This window comes from Xenia sp. Carnegie-2017, unplaced genomic scaffold, assembly GCF_021976095.1.
Source record: "Xenia sp. Carnegie-2017 unplaced genomic scaffold, XeniaSp_v1 HiC_scaffold_3, whole genome shotgun sequence".
Classification (NCBI taxonomy): domain Eukaryota; kingdom Metazoa; phylum Cnidaria; class Anthozoa; order Malacalcyonacea; family Xeniidae; genus Xenia; species Xenia sp. Carnegie-2017.
In genome coordinates, this window is record NW_025813493.1 from 1,062,209 (window position 1) to 1,077,342 (window position 15,134).

General features: G+C 36.8%; 1 protein-coding gene, 1 non-coding gene and 1 pseudogene across 2 annotated transcripts in view; 2 read left to right on the top strand and 1 right to left on the bottom strand.

The window, feature by feature from the left end:
* Positions 1-10,509, top strand: part of LOC124454789 (protein cycle-like) — a 19,478-nt gene extending 8,969 nt beyond the window's left edge. The window contains exons 3-11 of the mRNA XM_047005542.1: positions 1,762-1,919; positions 3,465-3,637; positions 4,749-5,049; positions 6,412-6,613; positions 6,820-7,080; positions 7,592-7,646; positions 7,890-7,953; positions 9,153-9,285; positions 9,537-10,509. Coding sequence (XP_046861498.1) covers positions 1,762-1,919; positions 3,465-3,637; positions 4,749-5,049; positions 6,412-6,613; positions 6,820-7,080; positions 7,592-7,646; positions 7,890-7,953; positions 9,153-9,285; positions 9,537-9,888 — 1,699 coding nt within the window. The 3' untranslated portion in view covers positions 9,889-10,509. The remainder of the gene's footprint in view (positions 1-1,761; positions 1,920-3,464; positions 3,638-4,748; positions 5,050-6,411; positions 6,614-6,819; positions 7,081-7,591; positions 7,647-7,889; positions 7,954-9,152; positions 9,286-9,536) is intronic.
* Positions 8,886-8,957, bottom strand: Trnat-agu. Its single transcript has one exon. It is a non-coding gene; the product is annotated as a tRNA-Thr (tRNA).
* Positions 10,510-12,264: 1,755 nt separating the features above from the next.
* LOC124454790 lies at positions 12,265-15,129 on the top strand (annotated as a pseudogene).
* The last annotated feature ends 5 nt before the right edge of the window (positions 15,130-15,134 follow it).

The following is a 15,134-nucleotide window of genomic DNA, read 5'->3' on the forward strand; positions in this document are numbered from 1 at the left end:
TGAGAGTTATGCTTTGCAAAATTATTTATTATATCGTTACGTAAGTGTACAGCTGACGGGTTATTTGTTGATTTGAACAGTAGGAATTCATATCATAAGGCAAGATAAACATGCGCACGTCTTTCATACACGTGTCTGTAGCGTACATGCATTCATGCATTACGGGGTGTCTTTGTAAAACTACTCGTCTTTGAAATCAGCCAACTTTTAGAATTTGCGCAAATTGATCCTTCAAAAACCTGTAAACGCAATTAAAACAATGGTACATACGAATTGTGTTCATGTCTGCTTAGGGATCATGTATACCTAAATCGTACAAATTCTAAATGTTGGCTGATTTCAAAGATGAGCAGGTTTTGAGATCCCCCCCCCCTGCATCTTCTCCTGAAGTTCGAGGAAATATAACAAAAGGAATTCTTTTCAATTTGCTTCTGTACTACCTAACGCGCAAGTGCTTGTGATTGGGGGCTTATGTCGATGATTACGTCAGAAGCTTCATCTCATTCTTTTGTCTTTTATTTTCATGCTGTAGTTGCCAATGAAAAGCAGGTTTTAGAGCATGATCACATTTGCTATATGGATATTCAGGGTGTATAATGACGTATGTTATGAATGAATGAATGAAAATCTTTATTTTGACACGCTGGCCTTGTCAACTGGGGTTGATTTCCACAAGGGGCGTGCTTTTGTTCAAAAACAATTACAAAATTTACTAAGAAATAAATTATCTACAGAAGAGAAGATATGTAATATATGTGCGTATATAAGAATAAATTATCTATAGTTTTGAAAGCCATTAGTATACCAAGCCTTCGAGTGCATAAAGTATTCTTATATACGCACATATATTACATATCTTTGTGACAAGCATTAAAGTCAGAGGCGTAACTGGAACGTTAATTGGGAGGAGGGGGGGTGGATGTTCATATATTCAGTTGTGCCCTTCTGATTTCTTTTGAAAGTTATTTTACTTTCAAAAGAAATCAGTAGAGAGGGCACAACCGACTATATGAATATAAACACCCAATTAACGTTCCAGTTACGCCTCTGATTAAGGTTTTTTATCCGCTCCATTTTTTACATTAAATTTCAATCGCAGAACATGCGCAGTAATCCACCAGTGGTATTAGGTCATATAATGATCAGGCATTGAAATTTCACCATAGATCATATTCTAAAGAATATCTTTTCCATACACCCTGCATACAGAGTGCATCTTAGAACAGTTCATTCCAAGGAGAATGGATATTGAGTAGCCGAATTCATCATTTTCTTTTTAATACACTCCTGTAATTTGTCTTGTATAATTTAATATTTATCATTGACGACATGGTATTATGATCGAGACCATTGCAACTGACAGGTTTCCAGCAACATTCACTGTCACTCACCTCACCTCAACCAATCACCTTAAGTAACACTACTTACTCACTGTCACTCACCTCACCTCAACCAATCACCTTAAGTAACACTACTTACTCACTGTCACTCACCTCACCTCAACCAATCACCTTAAGTAACACTACTTACTCACTGTCACTCACCTCACCTCAACCAATCACCTTAAGTAACACTACTTACTCACTGTCACTCACCTCACCTCAACCAATCACCTTAAGTAAAACCACTCACTTACTGTCACTCACCTCACCTCGACCAATCACCTTAGGTAACACCACTTACTCACTGTCACTCACCTCACCTCAACCAATCACCAAGAGTTTTACATGAATTCAATTAAAAAGTCATTTCTTATTTTAGAAGCTCACATAGCGAGATCGAGAAACGACGTCGGGATAAAATGAATCAGTATATCAATGATTTATCCATTATGATCCCGATACCTCCCTCAGTGAGCAAAAAACCAGATAAACTGACTGTATTACGATATGCTGTGCAACATATGAAGGCCTTGAAAGGTTGGTTAAAAACTAATCAAGGATTTATTGAAAATAGCAGACTGATGGCAAATGTAATTGTCGTAACTTAAACAATAAATCGTTTTTCTGAACTGTGACATATTTCTCGACTAACATACTGTTTTTGCTTTCTCTGAACTCAAGCACTGTTCATTTATCTACAAGAGGACTACAAACTGTTAAACTACAGGTTCACACACTCCTTAACTTTACGAAAAGTTTGTGTTACGTGGTGTAATATAAATGGCTTCACACTCACATTTACATTTAAGACAATACATGCTCCTGAGGAAGACGACCACCATCTTTTTGTAAACTAGATGGCTACAAACTCCTAAAGTAAGACAATATGGCTACACGCTCCTAAACTAAGACAATATGGCTACACACTCCTAAACTAAGACAATATGGCTACACACTCCTAAACTAAGACAATATGGCTACACACTCCTAAAGTAATACAATATGGCTACACGCTCCTAAACTAAGACAATATGGCTACACACTCCTAAAGTAAGACAATATGGCTACACACTCCTAAAGTAAGACAATATGGCTACACACTCCTAAAGTAAGACAATATGGCTACACGCTCCTAAACTAAGACAATATGGCTACACACTCCTAAAGTAAGACAATATGGCTGCACACTCCTAAAGTAAGACAATATGGCTACACACTCCTAAAGTAAGACAATATGGCTACACACTCCTAAAGTAAGACAATATGGCTACACACTCCTAAACTAAGACAATGGCTACACATTCTTAAAGTAAGACAATATGGCTACACACCCTAAAGTAAGACAATATGGCTACACACTCCTTAAGTAAGACAATATGGCTGCACACTCCTAAAGTAAGACAATATGGCTACAAACTCCTAAACTAAGACAATATGGCTACACACTCCTAAAGTAAGACAATATGGCTACACACTCCTAAAGTAAGACAATATGGCTACACACCTAAACTAAGACAATGGCTACACTCCTAAACTAAGACAATGTGGCTACACACTCCTAAAGTAAGACAATATGGCTACAAACTCCTAAAGTAAGACAATATGACTACACACTACTAAACTAAGACAATATGGCTACACACTCCTAAAGTAAGATAATATGTCTACACACTACTAAAGTAAGACAATGTGGCTACACACTCCTAAAGTAAGACAATATGACTACACACTCCTAAAGTAAGACAATATGGCTACAAACTCCTAAAGTAAGACAATATGGCTACACACTCCTAAAGTAAGGCAATATGGCTACACGCTACTAAACTAAGACAATATGTCTACACACTCCTAAACTAAGACAATGTGGCTACACACTCCTAAAGTAAGACAATATGGCTACACACTCCTAAACTAAGACAATATGTCTACACGCTACTAAACTAAGACAATGTGGCTACACACTCCTAAACTAAGACAATACACTTGAACCAGAGGTCTACATTAGTCATCAACTTATGACCAAGTGCGATGTAACACATATCCTTAAGGATGAAGTAATTTTTAAATGTGTTTTTTCCTCAGGCTCGGGGGAACCATCAAAAGAGACCAATCATAAGCCTAGTTTTATGTCTGATGATGACTTGAGGAACCTTATTACTGAGGCCGCCGGTGGATTTTTAATTGTGGTGGAGTGTGATCGAGGACAGATTTTATACGTCACAAATACAGTTGAAGAAATATTGTTCATATCACAGGTAGCTTGATGTTCACTAAGATCATTGGCGATCGTCAAAATAGATCATAGCTGCTCAATTTTAAAGTTAAAGTACTTTCATAAAAACATTATTGGTTTTGAATTTCCAAAGAATATAACTTTACTAATGGACTTGTATCTAAGGGGCTAAGAAATGTAAAAAAATAGCAAAATGGACTGCAGTAATTTCTTTGACGTACTCTAGATCCGCGACTAACATATTAGTTTTTGTAACTTCTTTGACGTACCCTAGATCCGCCACTAACATATTAGTTTCTGTAACTTCTTTGACGTACCCTAGATCCGCCACTAACATATTAGTTTCTGTAATTTCTTTGACGTACCTAGATCCGCCACTAACATATTAGTTTCTGTAACTTCTTTGACGTACCCTAGATCCGCCACTAACATATTAGTTTCTGTAACTTCTTTGACGTACCCTAGATCCGCCACTAACATATTAGTTGCTGTAATTTCTTTGACGTACCCTAGATTCGCCACTAACATATTAGTTTCTGTAACTTCTTTGACGTACCCTAGATCCGCCACTAACATATTAGTTTCTGTAACTTCTTTGACGTACCCTAGATCCGCCACTAACATATTAGTTTCTGTAATTTCTTTGACGTACCCTAGATCCGCGACTAACGTATTACTTTCTGCAATTTATTTGACGTACCCTAGATCCGCCACTAACATATTAGTTTCTGTAACTTCTTTGACGTACCCTAGATCCGCCACTAACATATTAGTTTCTGTAACTTCTTTGACGTACCCTAGATCCGCCACTAACATATTAGTTTCTGTAATTTCTTTGACGTACCCTAGATCCGCGACTAACATATTACTTTCTGCAATTTATTTGACGTACCCTAGATCCGCCACTGACATATTAGTTTCTATAGATGTGCAGTGTAATATTTGCCTAAAGCTATGTCAAAGGATCTATCTTTACCGAGAAAATTTTAATGTTAAGATACATAGAATTTGCGAAGCCAAGAAATTTGAAATTTGAAAAACTGTTTTTAAACGTTATTTACCACAAGATGCGATATTAACATAAAATTTTGTTTCAGTTGTGAAGATAACTTTTTTATGTCTAATGTTCTCAGGACGATCTGGTTGGATTTGATTTTCTGGAGTTGATTCATAGCAAAGATATTGCCTTGGTGAAGGCGCAGTTGTCCACAACTGTCTCGGAAAATGAAGAAAAGAAAAATATCTCACAGAAATCTCCTTTATTGAGAGGCGACATTGAGAAATGTGGCAGTCTGTGTCCCGGAGCGAAGCGCAATTTTCTTTGTCGGATGAAGAAACGAGCGCGTGCCGAAGATGTGCCGAATCTTGGATCGAAATCAACGATACGAAAAACCAAAGCCAACGTTTTTGTGGATGAAAGAGATCCAGTCCTCGGTAGGTTTTATCATTCTCGATTCCTTTATGGGTTTTTGTCTACTTCTATGCGCCGTGGCTTAAAATCTACACATTTATAGGACGGGTGCATGTTTGATTTCGTGTAAGTAGACACTGCAACTACAGAATAAACGATCATATAAATTCAACTAAGTTTTAACTTTCTTTTGAAAAATGATTTTCTTTCCTGCGTAGTACTTATTTTATATCGCATATATTATTAGGAAGTTACTATAATCGCCATTTTAAAGATATTTCACATTTTCATTTGAAAAAGGTTTCATATTCGCCCGATTTATACTGGACATTTATGATGGATGATTCGTCTGGACGAACTTGGGAAAGCAAAACTTAGTTCGTCTACGAGTTCATTTTTAAACTGACGAATCATTCGTCAAAACGAATTATTTGACTAATTGTCTGTATAGTGCATGCATGGGTAGTACATCTTGGTGTATAGTGCATTTATGAGTAGTACATCTTGGTGTATAGTGCATGCATGGGTGGTACATCTTGGTGTATAGTGCATGCATGGGTAGTACATCTTGGTGTATAGTGCATGCATGGGTAGTACATCTTGGTGTATAGTGCATGCATGGGTAGTACATCTTGGTGTATAGTGCATGCATGGGTAGTACATCTTGGTGTATAGTGCATGCATGAGTAGTACATCTTGGTGTATAGTGCATGCATGAGTAGTACATCTTGGTGTATAGTGCATGCATGGGTAGTACATCTTGGTGTATAGTGCATGCATGAGTAGTACATCTTGGTGTATAGTGCATGTATGAGTAGTACATCTTGGTGTATAGTGCATTTATGAGTAGTACATCTTGGTGTATAGTGCATGCATGGGTAGTACATCTTGGTGTATAGTGCATGCATGAGTAGTACATCTTGGTGTATAGTGCATGCATGAGTAGTACATCTTGGCACATCATTCTTTCGTTAGTATAAATACGGAATATGGAAAAAATGGCCAAGTTCTTCTGCATGTGGTTCGTGTAGGTAGTTCGTCTCTTGTTTATACTTAAATGGATGATTCGTCCAGACGAATGATCTGTCTCTTGTGGGAAAATGTCATTTTAAAGAGATTTCATCGTTAAGCTTGAAAGATTGTCATTTAAAAGGGATCTCATAATTTCCTTCGAAAGGGATTTTATTTCGTGATTTTGAAAGAAATTTTATCTTGACATTTAAAAGAGATTTGACCATGCATTTGGAAAAAAATTTCAACTGTTCTTGTTTGTAATACCATTTTCCATTTTTCTTTTCATCGAACATCCCCAAATAGTTTCTTGGAATAAAACTTATCGCGCTATCTCAATATTCACTAAGTTCTCATTTTTCGTAATAATTTAGTATCATACGAAGGATACCTAAAATCATGGCCGCCAAAGAAGGATGTTAAATCAAGTGATCCTAATTCACGAAGTTGTCTTGTTGCTGTTGGTCGTGTGTTTCACGTTGATACAGAAGACACTGACTACAGTCAACTGGACGAGATCAGTGAGTTTGAGACGAGACAAAAAGCTGATGCAACGTTTATACGTGTTGATAAAAGGTACTGTATATATTGTATCATATTTATTTGTCAAAACTGTTGTTTTGTACAGAAGTACTGCCTAAATTCATAGGGTCTTTTGTTTTAAAACAGTTTTTTATAAAACTCCTAAGTTATTTTGGCCATCAACTATGGCAATTCCTATCTTTAAAACAACTTTTGCTTAAAATATAAAATCGTGCCTAATGAAATTTCCTTTTCTACAGTTTTACAAAGATTTTTGGTTATTATCCTGACGAAATGATTGGAGCATCAGCTTACAATTTCTTTCACAAAGATGACCTAAGAGTTGTTGCTCAAGCCCATCACAAAGCTCTTAGAAAAAAATGTGGTTCACAACCGGAAGTAATCTATAGATTCCGCGCAAAGGCTGGGCACTATATACCCCTAAAGACTACATCGGTAGTGTTTCGTAATCCATGGTCGAAAGAAGTTGATTATATTGTCACAAGAAGTGTCGTCATAAGGTGAGATTATTTATCGTGCGGTTAATTATCGTTAGTTTATTTATCGTGAGGTTATTTATCGTGAGGTTATTTATCGTGAGTTTATTTATCGTGAGGTTATTTATCGTGAGGTTATTTATCGTGAGGTTATTTATCGTGAAGTTATTTATCGTGAGGTTATTTATCGTTAGTTTATTTATCGTGAGGTTATTTATCGTGAGGTTATTTATCGTGAGGTTATTTATCGTGAGGTTATTTATCGTGAGGTTATTTATCGTGAGGTTATTTATCGTTAGTTTATTTATCGTGAGGTTATGGACTGTAAAGATTATTGTAAAATGAGGATCAATCATGAAAAACAACTTATTGAAACTGATTTCATATGAAATCTTTCTGAATTCTTTATTTTTTACAATCATTAACTTTTTCTTTTACTTTTTTTACTATTTTCTCCCTCGCTTAAATTTTTGTCTTTATTTTCTGTGCTTAGTACATAATCTTCTCGCTGCCATAGTTGTTTATTTTTTTGTAGTTCGATTCCTCCAGATATTCCATTCAGTACTATTCAGAATAGTTATGCAAACTTGGTATGATTTCTATTTTTCTTTTTTAATATTTATTTTGTGGGAAAAAAACATAACGTTATTTGATTCTTCATTTGTTCATTTTAAATAGCATTAGTAAGATTAGGAAGATAAACCTCAAAAGTCCTCGTGTTTTATGACATGGCTGGCTTGAAATGCTCTGTTTAAAATGCTCATCTTCAAATGCTCATCTTCAAATGCTCATCTTCAAATGCTCTACTTAAATGCTCCCCAATTTTCTTTCAGAACTCATCAGAAAACAACGTTGATGGAAATGATGAAGTTATGAGTGAAAACCTGTGTAATCTGTTACAAAATTGACTGATTTTGATAGCAATGACGGTGAGTGTAAGCTCGATTCGTTGAAATCGACAAACTTATGGTGGGTTTGTATAAAAAAATTTAGATTGCTTGAAAATACAACTTGTATTTTTTTTCACCATAATTTGTTTGATAAATTAGACAAACAAGCAATTGATAATGAAATAAACCTTTGCTTGCACTATACTTCATGCAGTGCGCCTGAAACAAAAAACGCAACACGCAGATTTTAGCCTGTTTTCCACTAGCCACCTATCGTAAGGTATCGCAGCAAAACGTAGGAAGTCGCATGCGTGCTTATGAATTTGATGGTCAATAGGCGCAAGCACGCATGCGCCATGTTACGTTTTGCTACGATACGTTACGATACGTGGCTAGTGGAAAACAGGCTTTAGACATGCATATCGACTTAGTTTGTTGCATAATTTAACGGTATTTTGCAAAACGCAAAATGAGCTGATTTATGTATGGTCTGTGTTTTCGCGACACACTGTAGTGGACTTCTTAAATGACAAATCTTTTTGCATGACATTCGAAATATGAAGGCAAAATTAGGGGGTTTTTACCCCCGGTCTTTCTTTGACCAATAAAACAAAGCTATGCTTTAGAATTTTTGATATCATTCATTTCCAATAACTTCTCATTTTGATTTATCAATATTAGAGCAGCTCAAAAATGACAGTATTTTTTCCAGACTGATAATGATCATTTCTCAATAGTTTCTATACCCAGATAAAGGCATAACCAATAGGAAACTCAAAAATGACATCGTTAAGCGTGTTCTTGTTGTATGTTTTGTCATTTTGCACAGAATCTAAGACTCATACGTTTTCAAAATCTGTCTAGTTATTTGAGCTGCACATGTGTACTTATATAATATATTAATCTTAACACGGTTTTAATATACTCATGAAAAACATGTGACTTGGACGAGATTTGAACTCGCACCTTCGGGATACTAGTCCGCCGCTCTACCTGTTGAGCTACCAAGCCCACAGGGATTGGAGACGAGTCAAATCTGTTTTAAACTGCGTATGGACGAGAGATTCTCGCCACTATAACAGTTACTGGATGGCACCGTGTTTCGACTTTATTCCAAAGCCATCATCAGAGTATATACATAATATATTAATCCTAACACGGTTTTAATATATGCACATGAAAACATGTGTACTTGTCTGATTTTAGTGAAATCTCAGAGAAAGCGTGGTTTGAACAATGGACCTAAAATGATGGATGAATCCAGCAGGCTTAACAGCGTTGGTGATATAGGTGTAGCTCTTGCGGAGGAAGCAAGAAGAATTGGACAGCAATTAAAAGTGTAAGTAATGTCTTTATTTGGAATTTCTTCCATCTTTCTTGACAGTGAAGGTCTGATTTTCATTTTGCCTGTGGAATATTTAACAGTGTGCTTTCAGTGGCCGCCACGTTAGTCGAAAATTTCATGTTCAGTTGAATGTTAAAAATCTTGAAACAACCGACCAACATGGCTGCTATGACGTCACATGAAATATCCCATTGTCCTAACAATTAACTTGCATCAACTATCAGTTTACTTTACAAAACGTTTAGGAATTCTCAATCTGCGAAGTATTCTAACCTCGACAGACCTAAATCTGTTCCGCGGACGTCTAACTTCACTGAAAACTCGCCACGCGAGACGGGAAATTCTGTTCGTGGTGTTGCGCAAGAGAACCAAAGGGAAAATGCTGACATGAGCCAGGAGGATGATTTCGGCCAGGAGCATAACAACTTAACGGATGGTATCTTAATGGAGCAATTAGCTGGAATACAAGGTGCAATTGAAGCGATGGAAAATCCTGGTTTGAATGATGATGAGGAAGATAGTTTGTCATTACTTATGAATGTAATGGAGTCGGGAGATTTAGGAAGTCTTAGCGATATGCCGTGGAATCTCGTGTAAATCTAAAAGATTTATTTTAGTAAATTGGTGAATATCATTTAGTAACGATCACGTGACGAAGGTAGAATTTAAAGACGGTTTTCCTCACAGGATACCGCGAGTGATGATGATGGGTTAAGTTATTCTTGAACTTCGATTCTTAGGAGTCTAACTCTTAGACCTGTCTCACACATGGGGAATCTTTTATTTGCTGAATTCATTAGAAATTTAGATAATGGTAGATCTCAACTCGTTATCTATTGTTTATAATGAGTTTTGTTAGTTTGCAAAAAGTTCAAATCCTTAATTCAAAAAAGTCATGTTAAAAACGTCATAAAACAACTAAACATTCAGTTCTTTTACACGAACATAAATATGTATGAACTGTCGTGGATTTCATGGATTGTCAATGTATTTTAGAAGTGAGCAAAGCTTGCAACTTTTTGACTTTAGATAACTTGAACACTAGATTGCTCGTTACGCTAACAATTTATCATATAAGATGTAATTAGTATAAAAATAGATGTCGTCGACACTTAGAAACTTAGACATAAACACGTCTCTCTGTCTATAATTACAGATAAAGAAAAACTAAAAATGTTTTTACATCTGCGGACGATATTAAATATTTGTAAAATGTTATGTTGTGATTTCATCTATAATTTCTGATCTATATTTTGGTGAACTGTTCAAGTTGAACTGTAAACACACTGAAAATTCCCAATGTATCAAGATTCTGTTTGCATGTATGAACTATTCACTTGGAACTAACCAAGCCATCAGGTATTGTTTGTGCTTTGATAGTTAAAATTGTGTGTTTCAAGCTAGATTAGACGCCAAATTTCCACTAACATTGGCTTCAACTTACCCTAATGTCAGTCTACCCTTACAGTGGCTGTTTTAAGTGCGTAAATGAAATACGTGATTTTTCTTTTCAATTGTGTATTTGCATTATTTGTCAACTTTTAATGTCAAAAGATAATGAATTGTTGTCAATTTACTATTATGTACTTAATTCTAGTTGTCATTCAAACTGCAATAATGCGTGAAGTTTACAGGTGTTGTTGTCTAAATGCGTTGATGTGTCATGTCGAGAACAAACGTGTTTCAGCGCGTCATGCAGGAAAATACTTGATTAATATGAGCTAAACAGCGTACAATGAACTGGTGAGATTGTCGTTTAAGATGAAACGACATTGTTCTATGACAGGGGCGGATTGAAACTACGTCACATTCAGCACGCGACGTAGTTAAATTCTAAATTTTGAATGCCACTAGTTCAAAAGAAAAACAATTTGCCGCGTGTGGAGCAAAGTCTGTTTTGTCGAAAGGACTAAGAGCATTTTCTATTCGTCTTTGCAGGTTCGAATCTCGTCTCGGTATGGTGTAGTTTGTTTCGTTGTGTGAATAATGATCATGAATTCTTTATCCGAAAATTAATTAAATTTTTTGTGTCCTCACAACGAAAGCATTAGAAAAATAAACATATTGTCAGGGTTAGGGATAGTATTATGAGAAAATTGTGCAACAACGTGCATTCACTGAGCAATGTTATTGTTTCCAAGACCTGGATTAAGATTGGAATTAAGGGATCAACAGGGCGGATCTAGGATTTTTCAAACATCAGTCATAAAACGTCGGAGCCGCTCCGCACCTGGGGGGTACGGTGGCCCATAAGGGACACGACCAGTTTCTCCGTAGAAATCGACCTTCTCCGTAGAAATCGACTTTCTCCGTAGAAATCGACCTTCTCCGTAGAAATCGACTTTCTCCGTAGAAATCGACCTTCTCCGTAGAAATAGACCTTCTCCGTAGAAATCGACCTTCTCCGGGAAATAGACCTTCTCCGTGGAAATCGACCTTCTCCGTAGAAATAGACCTTCTCCGTAGAAATAGACCTTCTCCGTAGAAATCGACTTTCTCCGTAGAAATCGACCTTCTCCGGGGAAATAGACCTTCTCCGTGGAAATCGACCTTCTCCGTAGAAATCGACCTTCTCTGTAGAAATAGACCTTCTCCGTAGAAATAGACCTTCTCCGTAGAAATCGACCTTCTCCGTAGAAATGGACCTCCGTGAAATAGACCTTCTCCGTAGAAATAGACCTTCTCCGTAGAAATAGACCTTCTCCGTAGAAATAGACCTCCGTAGAAATAGACCTTCTCCGTAGAAAAAACTACCGTGAAATTGGCACCACATTCAACACAACGGGAAACATTACATCCCGGGCGGAGAGGGAGGGTGCGTCTGCGATGCATAATGGTCAGTGTAGTGGATCATAGTTGATAATTATTGATAATCTTTGAAAACCCTAAGCATCTTTCACGATTAATAATCATTGATATGAATATTGGCTTTTCCCTTATTCGTTTAAGTGGCTTTTCCCTTCGAATAAAATCATGGATGAGATAAATGCAATGAAAAATTTGGAGATTTGTTTCATTAATGAACATTTCGATGGCGTGAACATTGAAAATGATTATTGTTTATCGTACTTTGATGGGAAAAATGAAGAATTGGAGGCTGTTTTGCAGAAACTTCAAGCAATTAATTCTATTAGCTTTGTTACCGTCGAAAATCATACGAAAGAGATGAGTAATAAGAGATTTACTCAAGCAAGTAAGTGCGTACGCCAAAAAGCCGTAAACTGTATGTTTGACTTCGTCAATCTTACATCCAAGCAACTTAAATGAACACGGATAACATGAAACCAATCATGCTAATGTTAGTTAGGCCGCAAGCAAGGTTTACAAATACGTGTGAGGATGACTTTGAAATAAAGTCGAAAATTTACAGTTCACTTCTCGTCTTGTTTTGATTGATATTTTGCAATCTCAAGATGTCCTGTTTTTTCAGAATTTGTTTTATATTATATTTTTTTAAATTGTTGGCTGGTCAGAGTTTTTGGACAAATACATGTGTTGCTTGAAATAAGATCCCGACGACGCAAATACGCTTGAATAATCCCACTTAACACACTTAATTGAAAATATCGTTTTTTCCAAAAATGGGTTGATTGGAAAAACAATGATCGCGCAGATGTTGTAACTCAGCTATAGAATGAATTACAATACATGTTCTCGTAGATCATGCAGTTTTTGAAGACAAAAGAGGATATCTTCCAATTTCGTTTTTTGGCAAGCCATTCTCTATAAAAAGCACAGAAACGCGGCATTGTCTCCATGGACCTAATAAGGTACGTAAATCAACATCAATGATCAATCACCAGACAACAACATCAAAGATATAAAAAACAGTCTTTTTATCAAAAATTTCTAGTTATTAACACTGCCTATAAAAATGTTTGTAGAGTTAACTATTAAAAAATCTTATTCAGTAAGAAAGAGAATTACATTCGCTATACATTAAAGAAGAAATATTTGGGCTTTTTACATATATATAGCGGGTAAAAAATTGCGTTGCTTTATTACACATCCAGGATGGAAGAGGAGGTTATAGTGTACAGTCAGTGGGAGACCACGAATATGAAAAGAAACAGCGAGTTAGACTACAAAACAGTCGAAAACTCCAGTGCCCTGCAACTTTGCAAATTCGCTGCATCGAGATTTTGATGATTACTTCATGGACAAAAACGCTTGTCAATCCAACAACGCCATAAAAGTTGCCAAACGTACGCTTCTAACTAAACTAAACGAGGCCTTTAATAAAGAGAACGCAAAGTCCGTAGGTCCACGCGATTTTACCTAAGGATACCGCTAAGCTCTGCTCACCAAAACACCCAGTGGGAACTGAGTTATCAATTGGCCAATACGTCGATTCACGTGTCGTGAAAAATCTATGATTTGGTCGAACAAAATATTACCAGCGTTGCTGAAGTAAAGCGATGGCTGGACAATTTCGTAGAGAACGATCTATTTCGAGATGTTCCAAAAACACAGGTTCCCAAAAAAGCAAATCGACGATACTATCCATCCCGGCAAGACATTCGAAATCACATTGGTAGAGCCATTTCTTCTTTCAAATCTTGCGACGATGACCAGGAAGCACTGGCAAGGAAAGTTGACGAGTGGAAAGCAAAAGATCCCACTTCGAATTTTTTTTATAGGATGCGAGAGGAAACGACAAAGAGAAATAACGACAGCGAAAGAGTATCCGCAGAGCAAAGCTTTTTGTTTGTTCATCAAGAACAATGGCAGCAGCGTTTGTTGACAAGATATGGATACGAGCTTGTTTTGATGGATGCTACATACAAAACAACGAAGTATGCGATACCCCTGTTCTTCATTTGTGTTCACACAAATGTTGGCTACAAAGTCGTGGCCGAGTTCATGTGCCAAGCAGAGGACAGAGAATCTATCAGTGAAGCTTTGAACGTTGTCAAATCATGGAATCGTGATTGGACCCCTAAGTATTTCATGGTCGACTATTCAACAGCCGAGATTGGGGCGATCGAAGAACAGTTTCATGACATAACAGTCTACATCTGCGATTTCCACAGAATTCAAGCCATGCAAAGATGGTCAAAAGCAAAGAAGCACAACCTAACACCAGAAGAACAGGAAATGTTCCTGAGCCAAATGCAGAGAATATCATTTGCAAGCACAGAGAGTGAGTATGATGCCGAAGTCACCAACTTACGGAAGTCTGGATTCTATGAAAAAGTTAAAGAATATACTGAAAACACATGGCTTTCGTGTTCGGCACGTTGGGTCCATGCGTTTCGAACACAACAAGCAGTGAACGTCGTCAACACTAACAATGGCACAGAGGCAATGAACAAGCTATTTAAATACGAATATTTACCAAGATCAGTGGATAAATCTGTGTATGGCATTGCAATCACAATTGTAGAGTGTTTCATTCCTGACTCTCACCAGGGCTATATGCAAAAAAACCTTATGTTTAGTAGTGCATATGCAATGTATAACAAAAGCGTTCCAATTTATTTAAGAGACAGACCTCCACAATTCGTAAAACATTGCCTTAAAAGTCGTTATGCCGCCACAGAGTACAATACCTCTGATATTTCAGCAGTTAATTTCCAAAAGGGGGAGTTTCATATCAGAAGTTTAGCCAACCCACGTGAAAGGCATCTTGTAAATTTGAGCAAACCAGAGTGTTCTTGCAAAGCTTGGAAGAAGACTCATTACCCTTGCAAACATTTTTTTGCAATATTTTCCGCCAATCTAGAGTGGAGTTTCGACTCTTTGCCTGATCACTACAGAAATAGCGTTTTCATTACACTTGATAATGAACATTTCACCATTATAAACTATGATATTTCAGAGAAAACAGCAGAGGAAAATCA